The 12,024-nt window shown below is 33.9% G+C and overlaps 1 protein-coding gene across 3 annotated transcripts in view; it reads right to left on the reverse strand.

Moving 5' to 3' along the window:
• Nucleotides 1–4,022: 4,022 nt before the first annotated feature.
• LOC106478033 (ribonuclease P protein subunit p38-like) overlaps nucleotides 4,023–12,024 on the reverse strand; it is a 21,284-nt gene continuing 13,282 nt past the window's right edge. For all 3 annotated transcript variants that reach the window (XM_013938539.2, XM_022381549.1, XM_022381548.1), the window contains exons 5-6: nucleotides 8,804–9,023; nucleotides 4,023–4,611 (exon numbers count right to left, since the gene is read on the reverse strand). In XM_013938539.2, the coding sequence (XP_013793993.1) occupies nucleotides 4,105–4,611; nucleotides 8,804–9,023 (727 nt within the window). In that variant the 3' untranslated portion in view covers nucleotides 4,023–4,104. The remainder of the gene's footprint in view (nucleotides 4,612–8,803; nucleotides 9,024–12,024) is intronic.

Below are 12,024 nucleotides of genomic sequence, written 5' to 3' on the forward strand. Positions count from 1 at the left end.
TGTAATCAGTAATCGTCTACTGTAGACCAACTCGCATCTTGTACTATTCAAATTGTATCTAAGCTTTCAAGAAGGTTCTATTCAATGAGTCACGCCCATCACTCTTCATTCTGGCCAAACAACAATACCAACGTAGAAACATAACCTACAATAATATCTTCCATAGACCTTTCATGATAACAGAAAAACACGTAGGCTCATGAAGTCTTAATATAAGGGGTAAACTGAAGAACAAAGGTCCACCTTTAGAAAGCGCTCGGGTTATAGGGGTTTTATCGTTTTCCAAGGACCTTTAGTGAGCATGGCTATATGCTGGTTAAGTGCATTTCCCATACAAGGTATTCTGAACTAGGTCGTGCTCTTGTGAATATCATACTAAAGCACACTTCCTATACTATATGACATGCACTTAACCAGTACACAGCTATGCATCCCATTTGGCAATTACCTACCTAGAACCACAGCCAACTAGCAGGACCATCACTCACATATAAGTCAGTGTTCCACTATTATCTAGATGTTATGTAAACAGAGCCTGATTCTAATGAGGAGAAAATTAAGAAGGTGAAAAAAGAAAGTATAGGTCTTACACAAATAGATATTCAAGTCAGCATCACGCAAGCGCTGTCCTCTAGCTTCTAACCAGTAGATTCTATTTGTATACAAGATTCCGTTTTCACGCAAACGCAAAAATAAAGTGCATTACTTCCTACATCAAGCCACACAATTACAGTCACACTTACGTGTGTTAAAAGTGCAACTTGCACCTAAGTATGAACGTTAAGAAATATTTGACAAATTAGTACATTTATAAAAAGTTTAAATCTGAACCTCCGGATATATTACATCAATAACAATATAGAACGATCTTTTGTTTTGATATAACACAAACTACATGCAGCAGGTTTCACTTTCTATACGTAATTCACCAATTCGGAAATGTTTTGATTTGACACCATTGAAAATTATTTCTCACTACCTTTGTCGAAAACGATGGAGTGTGAGCTCTCTGGTTACTTTTATATATCCAGCAAAAATATGTATGCTTTATCTGTTTATAGCATGACCTTTGAAATCCAAGGTCAGGGTGATGCCTAAAGAACAAGCTAAAACCCAAAAAGTCAAAATTTTACTGTCTGTTACATTTATAACTCCTATAAAAAATACTTAGGTTCAATATATCAAGTATGAATGAGCCTCATGTAAAAGTGCAGACAACTGGTGTATGCTACAAAGGTCTGAATTCCAGAAGTATAGTCACAATAATGATTATTTATGGATGACACGTAAGAGTTGTCATTGTAACAGCCTTATAAAACAAACAGAGGTAGTACATTTTTTGCTTATACAGCCCTACAGAAAATACTGTTTGAAAAAGTGGAACAAAAATTTTAACACTTAAGATATCCTAAATACGCGTAGAGATTTACTAACCTCTTGGTAACTTTCTTGGGAATATTCGATCAATACACTCCAGATCACTGTAATTGTAATGAATTTAACTCAAATGAAGTAGTAGAATCTTAAGACATCTAAGTCTTTGTCTCCTTGGCAAGATACTACAAGCTCTCATTATTAGCATAATCATCATTTGTAATTGTAATGGCTCGAGTGAAGCTGTTATCACAGCTATGATGTTAGAAAAACACGTAGATTCAAGAAGTCTTGATAGAAATGAATAAAACTTTATAACCTGAGCACTTTCGAAAGGTAGACCTTTCTTCTTCAGGGGCAAACTGGGAAAACAGCTTTAATTACTGGCTTTACATGGACAAAGCTTACAGCAGGCTATGTCAGCCTTTGTACATCCACAAGTCTTGCTGCATAACTTCCATTACAAGCACACATGAGGCCTTTTAATAATCTTTACTGAGGTAACATCCTCAACTAAGGCTAGTAACATTCCTTGTCCATCCATGGCTTTAAGGGGAACCAAGATCAGGGTGCACAGTGTGAGAAAACAGTCAAAGAATAGTTTGTAAAGTGGCTGTTCTAACATGCTGAAGAAAGTTAACTGAAATGGTGGAACGTTTGCCCATGCGATATCACATGTGGAAAACATTTTTACTTGAAGATCGTTCATGCCATACATATTGCTTTCCTTTTGAATCAGAATATGATGGCACTAACCTCTTGGCAGAATCTACATTGCTTTTCTCGTCTTTCTGTCCAAACAAAGTAAAATATTTGAAGTGTCCTTTTCTGCTACAACCTTCATGACAATTTTCTTTCCTCTCTTCAAACAGGTAGATGTCATACTTGGGTTTAATACAAGGGCTCTTAACTGGTATCCTGAACCTTAGCCCAGCCTTATGGAGCCTGTTCCTGACCATTGAGCACAATACACACACACACACACTAGTGGCTTGCTGAAGCTCATTTCCCAGGCCCTTATCATTTAATTTTTGCAAGTACTGTAGTTTAAGTAGAGTTGGCTTAGGCCTGGCATGGCCTACTTGTTAGGGTGTTCGACTCAGAATCTGTAGGATGTGAGTTCACATCCCATCACCAAACATGCTCAACCTTTCAGTCATGGAAGTGTTGTACTGTAAAAGTCAATCCCACTATTTAATAACAATAGTCCAATAGTTGGCACTGACTAGCTACCTACTCTCTAGTCTTTCACTGATCAAGATCTACTGTGCCTCAATGGTTGTAAGCAGCTTTAGGACTTAAAAAAAAAGTTCTTGCAAACATTTGTAGGAAGAAACCCACAGAAAGCCATGAATCATAAACTTAGCTTGTCACAGGTTCCATACTTTATTGTGTACATAATACATTTTGATGTACAACAGTTTAAGATTAATCAATTAACTTAATCTTAAATTGTTACACCTAAAGATGTCTAACATATTAACTTACTGACTGCTGATTCACCATATAGGGCACAGTCCATCTCTGGCAGTTGAATGCCAGTATGCTGTATACAATATATACAGCTAGTGAAAATTCTGCACACATTTAAAGCAACTGCAATCAAAGAGCTAAATCAATGGTAGTTTGAAAAGGTCTTTGAAAAAAGAAAAACAAACTGAAAATAGGCAGATTAGTTGAATATAAGCTATTAATGAATCTGACAATCAAACAATTGGCAAACTCCACTTATCACCCAGTTCTAAGTGCCCGGCACCCAAACATTGGAAATCTAAATCTTTTGATATTAATGACAACTCGTATGTTATAATTTTTTATGTAGTGTTTCATTATATTACTTACATAAGAAAAAGCACACCTTTGTTACAGGAACAATTTGCTAAATATTACTAAATGAGTCACTTATTTAATAGGCTCCAAGGATTATGCTGCAAATATATTATCTTCAAAAGTATAAAAGTGAGATAATCAGGTATTATGATTACCTTGTTCTAGTTGCTTTGTTTCTTTATTCTCTATAATAGGTAGTGTCTATTCTGACCAAGAATATATTGTAGTAATATGCAGCATCCTAGTTAAAAGGTTTAGCTCTGTCATATCCCTTGCTGAATGTGATGTTGGCTGTGAAAGAACAAAGGTCACAAGGTGAACTGTCAACTGGACAAAGAAAGCATTGCTATCTGTTTAATCTAGACACACTTTCTTTGGCCAGTCTATACTAGATCAACAAGTGAATATTACTTTTAATAAGAATGGAAATTAATACTGATAGACAAAAAAGCAATGGAGCTAAACACAGCCTAGTAGAAAGGACTGTCATTTTGTCTGCATAGGTTCACATGCTGTGTTTCCATTTATTTCTTGTAATAAAGATTTCTTTCATTTATTCACATCTGTCCAGTCTTGTTATTTTGCACTTAAAGAAACTCAGTCAAAAATAAATTTGAATTTTCAAAATAAGATTTTAGCACATGTAATTTTTAATTTTTTATAATAAAACTGTTGTATGGTGTCACTATTACCTAAGTCATATGTATAGAACTGTTGAATATAAAAAAATTGAACCTTTTTCGTATTTTCAAGTAAAACTCTCCCAAAAAGTATCAGATAGGTAAACCTGCAAATAACTACAGATTTTATCCTGTATCTGTGAAGATTTCACAACAACCTGTAGCATCAATGAGGTATGATGAAAATAGCTGTAAAATATTGTACATGTATTTCTGAAACTCACTTATTTTTTATTTTCTTTTTAATTTTCACTTTACCAGAGGAAACAGCATATTTCAGTTTAGTAGGGAAAAAAATCTTCTTCTTAGCTGTATTCATCAGGTTTTCTAAGCATTGTTCTTGGCCCTTTTCACGATGCAGTACATTTTCAATTTCACCATGAGAAATCACTCTTATCGACAGATTATCCACTTCTGGTGGAACTTCACAGGTAAAAAACCATTTATTATCAGTCAGAAAAGTCAAAGCACTATCTTCATTACTACTTAAGGGTAGAAATGCTGGAGTAACTATATCTGACTGCGCAGAACTTGTATTAAAAACATGCTTTGTTTTTTCAGGATCTTCTGAAGCCGTTTTCGCTAATAAACTACAATCAGTTTCCATCTTCTCTACTGGGATAATTTCTTCGTACAATTGATTGAAAGGTAAAACCACTGGTGGTGCTTTCTGCTTTATAAGCTCATACACATCTCTGAAAATTGACTCTTCTTTCTGTACACAGGTCTACAAAAAAATAAATAATATAATGAATAAAATTACTTAGACATTATTGACAATGCTCATAAAATCTCAAACTTTATATAACTGTAATTATACCTTTGTATATACAAGGTTTGAGTATGTGAGAAAGAATATGCACAACATTAACTACATTACTACTTACAAGTAAAACTGATTAAGAATATCGTTCTCTCACTGGCTTAGCACTGTCACTGTGTGAGGTAGTGAATTTTGTTTTTATTTGGTTATGGTTTTGTTTTTCATTTATTATTCCTTCTATCATTTAGTTTATCTATTAAACTTTAGTTACATTTAAAATGCTAGCTCACCTTCTAGATGACCATGATTATTTTGAGTAAATATACATGTATTTTGTGACTGACATGCTTCCTCCTAGCGGTGACGTATAAATATCATTAATGTTGCACTAGAGTATGTAAATTATGTACAGATATTTTGCACAGGATTATGTAAATTACGATCACGACTTGTAATCTCATGATCTAACAAGTTAATAAAAACCCTACATTGAGCTTTAACAAGTTAGTTCATGAGATATACCTGAACAGTATTATTGCTGATTATTACTTGATGGTGTTAGTGATTTTGTAGTTTAAATATGGAATATTAGTGTTATGGAATTAGGTTTTCACTTTTTTTATTTGTCTGGTTCTTTTCCTGATTCCTTCACTTATTTATTGATTGAACTATCTATCAACCTGAATTTATATATTGTATTGTTCATTAACGTTAGTTTTAAGTCCTGACCAGGCACATATTTCTTTACTGTTGTTTGGTAAGTTATCAACGTTGTAGTTACACTTTATATTTCTATGGTTGTTAAAGTATAATAAATTATTTTTTTTCGGTTCAACCCTGGTTGTAGCGGCAAGTTACTTCAGACCTTCACAAGCATACATTAGGTAATTATCAGAAAAATATGTATCCTTCAGAAAATTACCACATTTATAAAGATCATGTAAAAAAATGGGTTCTCAGGAATAAATTTTTAAAAATTAACAGTCTGTTTTTTTCTCTGGGCTATTAGGTAAATGTTTGCCACCCACAAGCTATAAAAACACCTCATGCACCTAAGGACCAATCATTTACATGGGTTAAACATTCTTTCTACATAAGTAGTTTTTACAAATTGGAAACATTCAAAATAAAATGACAGAATTATCACAAGCCAATATTGTTCACACTTAACTTTGTAACAAACTGGAAACAAAATTCAAACTAATTTCATAGGATTATTATGAGTTAATGTTTAAACTTATTATCAAATTTCTTCAATATAACAGTCATAAAGAAACAAGATTACGTAAATATTTAATAATATTCAACACTATTTACTCTCATAAAACATATAACAAGAATTTAAGAGACAAAGCCTCAGAAGGTCCAGGTGCTGAAATAAAATTAACCCTATGTGTATGAGTATAAGTTAAAGTGTGCATGTCACAACATTTTACACAACTTATTATCATTTTATATCAGTAAACATGGCTTCAAAATTTAGTTGATGAAAACATTTTATTTCTTAATTTCAAAAGGAAATAACTAAATAAATTCTCAATTTTCATTTCTAGGTATGAACATCCCATCTCAACAGTGGGTGTATAGCACACACAGGTCTTACAGTGCAGATTTAAGAATAAGTATGCCTGGTCAAACAACACTTGCCACTGAGCAGGATCCAAATATGCAACAAACAATTGAAGAAAAAAAGGAGCACTTACTCAGTCAAAGAAATCGTGGAGTGCAAAATGGCAATGGGAGGAAGACAAAACTCTTGAGAACAAGCAACAGTTATATGGTGAAGATAATGAGTAGTGGTCCACATATTGGTGCTAGTGATGTCCTCCAAAGGATGATGGAAATGAGCAGCCAGGGACATAGTAGCTTGAAGAATTTGATGGGAAAAACAACAGAAAACACTATAATCATCAGGAGAAATGGAAAAATAAGCCAGCAAATCAACTGGCAAATCCAACCCATAAGGGTAATTAGGGAAAGGTCATGGGACTGGGAAGGAATTTGAGGAACAAACGATGGGATGGGGAACCACAGAAGGAATCAGTGCATGCCCATAACAGTGGAGAGCCCTGAATGGGCAGAGTAAATAATCAGGATCGGAAGGGTCATAAAGGTGTGATAAGAAAGGCCCTGGGAATGAAAAGGATGGGGAAGCACCTGGACCATTTGCGAAAAAATGTAAGGAGGCAAGGAGAGTTCAAACGGAAGAGCCCGGACTGAAACACACACACCCCGATAGACAAAACGAAGATAATGTTGGGATACAGGGGAGATGGGAATGTGTAGGTTTTCTCCTAATCTCAGTCAAATACTTGTTTAAAGTACTTTGGTTTGTTGGTTTATTTCAGATAAAAATCCAATTGAACCATCTGTTGTGTCCACTGCACGAAATCGAACCCCAGATTTTAGCACTGTAATCTGTAAAATTACCACAGTCCCACTAGGTGGCTTTAAAAAGGAAATAGGGCCAGTGCTGTTGAACTCTAGATGTTGATACATTTCCTCTGAACAGAATGCCAGTCCATTGCAGCCTAATCCTGAAATAAAAGCTGGTACCCAATATAAGATGGGTAGACTGGAATAAGTGGTGTAAAGTGTCTTACTCAAAGACACAACAGTATAATGGGCCAGTCTTTAACTTGCACCCATTTGACTACAAGTCAAAAGCTGAAATCCACATTGCTCATTGTAGGCAGGGAAAAGGAAACCAAAAGATGGGGTCTAATCCCCACAAAGGGTCAATAGACTCTAAATATAAGTAGGAAAAATCAGAACTATGACATGCCAGAACATTATCATCCAGGGTAAGTGGGGGTCGAGGCATACTGACACCCAAACTCAACTGGTCTTCAAAATGACTTGCATGAACCCTAATATACCATAGGGTTAGAAAAGACTAAATACTGAACCAAAAGCTCATCACTAAGAAGGGGAGGAGTAGAATCATAGGAAACTGAAGATAAAACATAACATACCTGATGGATTAGGTCTACAAATGGGAAAGGAGGCCTGGACACCTCCCCCTAAATGCCATGCGACTGTGAGGCATAGACAGGAGGAAGAAACAGGTTGTCCAAATCCTCATTATCATGTGCAGGCAAACCTCCACATGGTATGAGAGGACAATCATCAGAAACCTTCATAAAAGTAGCCAACTTCCTACAAACTAGAGCCATTACATCCTGAGCAGATAAATCTTGCTCAGATGCCATTGAAATGGCAAGCAAAGCAGTTGTAATAGTTACAGCCACTTTTGTAGATGATATATGGAATTGTGTTTTATGACAAGTGATATTGACTGGGAAAAAAAAAGAATTTTATCTCCAAAAACTATAACTTGAGCAAATAAGTGAAAACGTCAGTTGAAAAACACAAGCGAAAACACATCTGAACAGTAAGGTTACCAACTAAGAAGAGTTTAAGGGCACTAGTGATGACAGGAGTTGTGTCTCACTCCTGTTGGTGGAAGGTTGCTGCATGATCATTCACATGATTGCATGCAGATGTCTCACATGAATACATGCGAGGTTAAATGAGAGTATGAAGGCTAGTGGCGAGCGTAGGTTTGCACTTATAGAGGGCAGTATAAGTTGATAAAAACTATTTGCAAGAGGAGGTAAGATATCCTATTGTAAAATCAGTTAAGAAAGCAATATCATAGATTATAAAGTAATGTTTAAGGAATATCATTTCTAGACTATCAGACTTGCATCTTAGGTGCTGTATAACTACATTAACAAATTATTTACTGTTGCCACTAATATCTCATTGTTCATACTCATCCATTGGTTTTATTTATTTAATGTTAACACTATGTGCACAGGTGGAAGACAAAGTTGCTATCACCAAGTTCATCTTGAACATGGTAAGATAGTTGACTGAAGATTGCATTAAATTATATTGACTAAATAAAGCTTAACATTAATGTGAAAACTATACATATATTTTACTTATAGCTACAACAACAAACATTCCTACTTAACATTACAAATACCATTAAGAATAAATGAGGTTACAATATAGTTTTTGTTATTAGAATATAAAATGAAAAATATTATCCTATAATCAGTCATTAAAACCTTTAGTCATTTTGATACTTGCACATATTTTTCAGAACAATGACATAAAATCTTAAAAAAATAATTTAAAAAAGTACCTTTAGTCCTAAGGTAACTAGAGAGTGAATATTGAAAAGCTTGGAAACAGAAGTGTTGAGTTCCTTCAAACATATTACCGGTATTCCTCTACTAGCACATAGAGGTACAAGGTGCCATGACAACTGTGGAGGTTTTACAGCATTAGTGACCAACACTGCAACTAGATCATTCTTTTCTGTAGCTCTGGTAACAGCATTTACTCCAAACACTAACTCAGATCTAATACATAAAAGGAAAGCATTTATATGTAACATTTGACAGAAAGATGAAGAGTGTAATTTTCAAAATTGCAAGGTTAAAAATATTTTCCATACATACCATAGCTCTAAGCCTGACTTGTATAAGTACTTCATCAGGGCAATACTGACTCTTAATAAATTCAGACAACCAATAGTTAATGATATTTAAAGAACTCTTTCCAAAGTGGGCAAAAAATAAATGATGGGAGAGCATGTACTGGTGGCTTGGGTGGGTGGGGATGGGTGGCAACCTTTTGGCAAGAGAGCCCAAATATAACTACGAAAGAAACAGAAGAGTTGAAGCTTTTTTTTTTACTCTCTTGCATTTACTTACTACTTACAAGCATTTTCTTATTTTAGAAAAATTATTATAAAACAGTTAAAGAAAATGATTTTGCTGTTATCACTGTCTTAACGTATCTATTCCACAAACATTAAACAACATGAAGTTACTTAACACAAACATGAGAAGGGTTTTTTGTTGTTCAAATTACATTCTGCTTCATCTATGTAGAAAGATGAGCACTTGCTATACAATTTTGTAACCGTTTCCTGACAAGATGAGTTTCATAATACAATTTCCTTAATAATGTGGTTGATTTTCATTCAATGGTTAAAAATAAATCTAGGCACTATGTTAGGGTTATATTTACATACTAGTCTTTTGCAAATTTGTTTTAGAGGTGTACTAATAATTCCTATATACAAAGAAAAAATTGCAATGAAGCTGGGCACATTGTCTGATAATGCTAACAAGCCAGACAAGCACAAATTTTCAGTCATGTCTCAAAATCAGTAGCAGTTTTCAGGAGAAATATGCTGAAGACAGAGAAATCCTTGGTCCTTTTGATCACATATCTTTCAAATACCCCAATGCAGCTCCAACAAATTTTGTGTCTTAAATCTATTTTTCAAAGCTGGTGTCCACTTATAATGGAGGGTCTGTGAAAAGTTTGTCAAAATGTGTGTGGTCTAAGATTGACCTAGCAGTCAATCATTCACAGAAGTTTGTTATATTGGAAATTGCAACGTCAAACAATAAACAAGCATGTGAATGAGCCACAGGCAATTTTAGAAAACTCAGGTTAGGGTTTGGGGGCTGCCAGACTCCTCACCACTGCCTAAATAATACAAAATCGTGGCCATTAGAATGAATATGATCAGCGATGGAGGAATTAGAATGAAGTTCAGTATGCAGCCTCAAACATCATTCTTATAAATTGCAATCAAACCTCAGTATACTGACACATCACTTTATTAAGAACCTAAGCATGCACACAATTATAATAACTTAGTCATTCAAAATAGACTAATCACATGTGACAAATCAAGTCTAATAAAAGTGGATATGCAGTCACATGATTAGTATGCAAAACAATGGGTAAGAGCCAAGATTTCTCTAATTTTCAAAATGAAATTGATAGTATCCACTCTTCCAGCAGAAACACTTTCATCAAAAACTGTATATTTTACTAGGTCTTATAAACAGTGATAAGTAAAGTTAAAATATTTGTAGAAAACATAACTAAGTCTGCCAATTACTGGGGGACAAACAGGGAAATAAATCAGGATTGTTAAATGCAACAGACATCAGACTGAGTTCTAATGGACTGATTCCTTTGACAATGATCAAGAGTTGACTATCTATAACCATGCAATACAAAAAACATCTGCCAGGTAGTAGCTAAAAGCCAGTCCAAAACAAACTTATCTCGGATACAACCATAAAAGCAGAGCTTTAATAGTGTTTCAAGTACAGAGAATCACTTAACAAATGATCTGTTTCACTGTGTCATGTTCCACTTTTTTTCTTTACAGACAGTACACTACACACTTGTTGATAAACATAAAATGCACTTGATCTACTAATCTTGCTTATTCAGTAAAAAACTGCCATGACTGTAAACATTTGAAAAATGTCCTTTGATTTGGAAAATCAAAGGTCCTTTGATTCCTTTAGAATGATGAATAAAATTCACATTTTTTAAAGATCATTATTGATCATATTTACCACATAATAATTCAATTCCAAGACAAGAATGCAACAATTTACTTTACTTTTCAGAGAACATGACACAGGGTTCATACAGATCTTATAAAAGAATCTTCTAGGCCTTTTTCCAGAAATCTACTCCATTTTCCAGGTTTTCCAAATCCTACCACCTAGAGTTAACCTTCCAACTCCCTGGCATTTTTGTTCATCAAACATGCTCACCAACAAAAACTGTAACAGTCTTGAATTTTGTGAGGCATAAGATTCACAATGACCAACAGGAAACATTTACAAAACTGATTTTGATACCAGACTTTTATTTGTTTTTTTTAAATTTTTTAAGCCGATCATTTCATATGGATATTTTATTGGAATAAAAAATTTCAGGACTTTTCCAAGACCATAACTTAAAATAAGCCTTTCTCCAAAAATTCCATTACTGAAATTCTGAAAAAGTTCATTTTCCATAACTTCCTATAATTTTTAGGACTCATATAAACCCTGGTAACAAAGATTGAAAATTCAGTCATCTTTCTTGACCAGCAAAATCACCATATGTATGTAATGTATATGTATGTAATGTGACTGGTCACTTTTTAGATGATCTTCTATCTTATATTTGCCAACATAATACTGTTGATGTTTGTGAACTCAATGCAGACCACACACTTTGACAAATGAGCTTAAATCCAACAAAACACATATCATGATGTCTATGCATATAGAATCTAGTTTAATATTGAGGCAAAACTAGGTGTTCTAATAACATGATCAATTAGTTTATCTTCTTACCACAAATTTCACAAGCACATTTGTATTTTATTAATTATTACTTTTAAGTGTGTATTAAATAGTAATCACTTATTATAATATTTTACTGTAAAGATAATTTTTATTATGCTTATTTTTTTCATACATTAATATTTTCAATCCTGTAAAACCTGTTGTCTATATATATATATATATATATATATATATTTAATAGTTA

The sequence above is a fragment of the Limulus polyphemus genome, unplaced genomic scaffold (assembly GCF_000517525.1).
Source record: "Limulus polyphemus unplaced genomic scaffold, Limulus_polyphemus-2.1.2 Scaffold174, whole genome shotgun sequence".
In the NCBI taxonomy this organism is placed as follows: domain Eukaryota; kingdom Metazoa; phylum Arthropoda; class Merostomata; order Xiphosura; family Limulidae; genus Limulus; species Limulus polyphemus.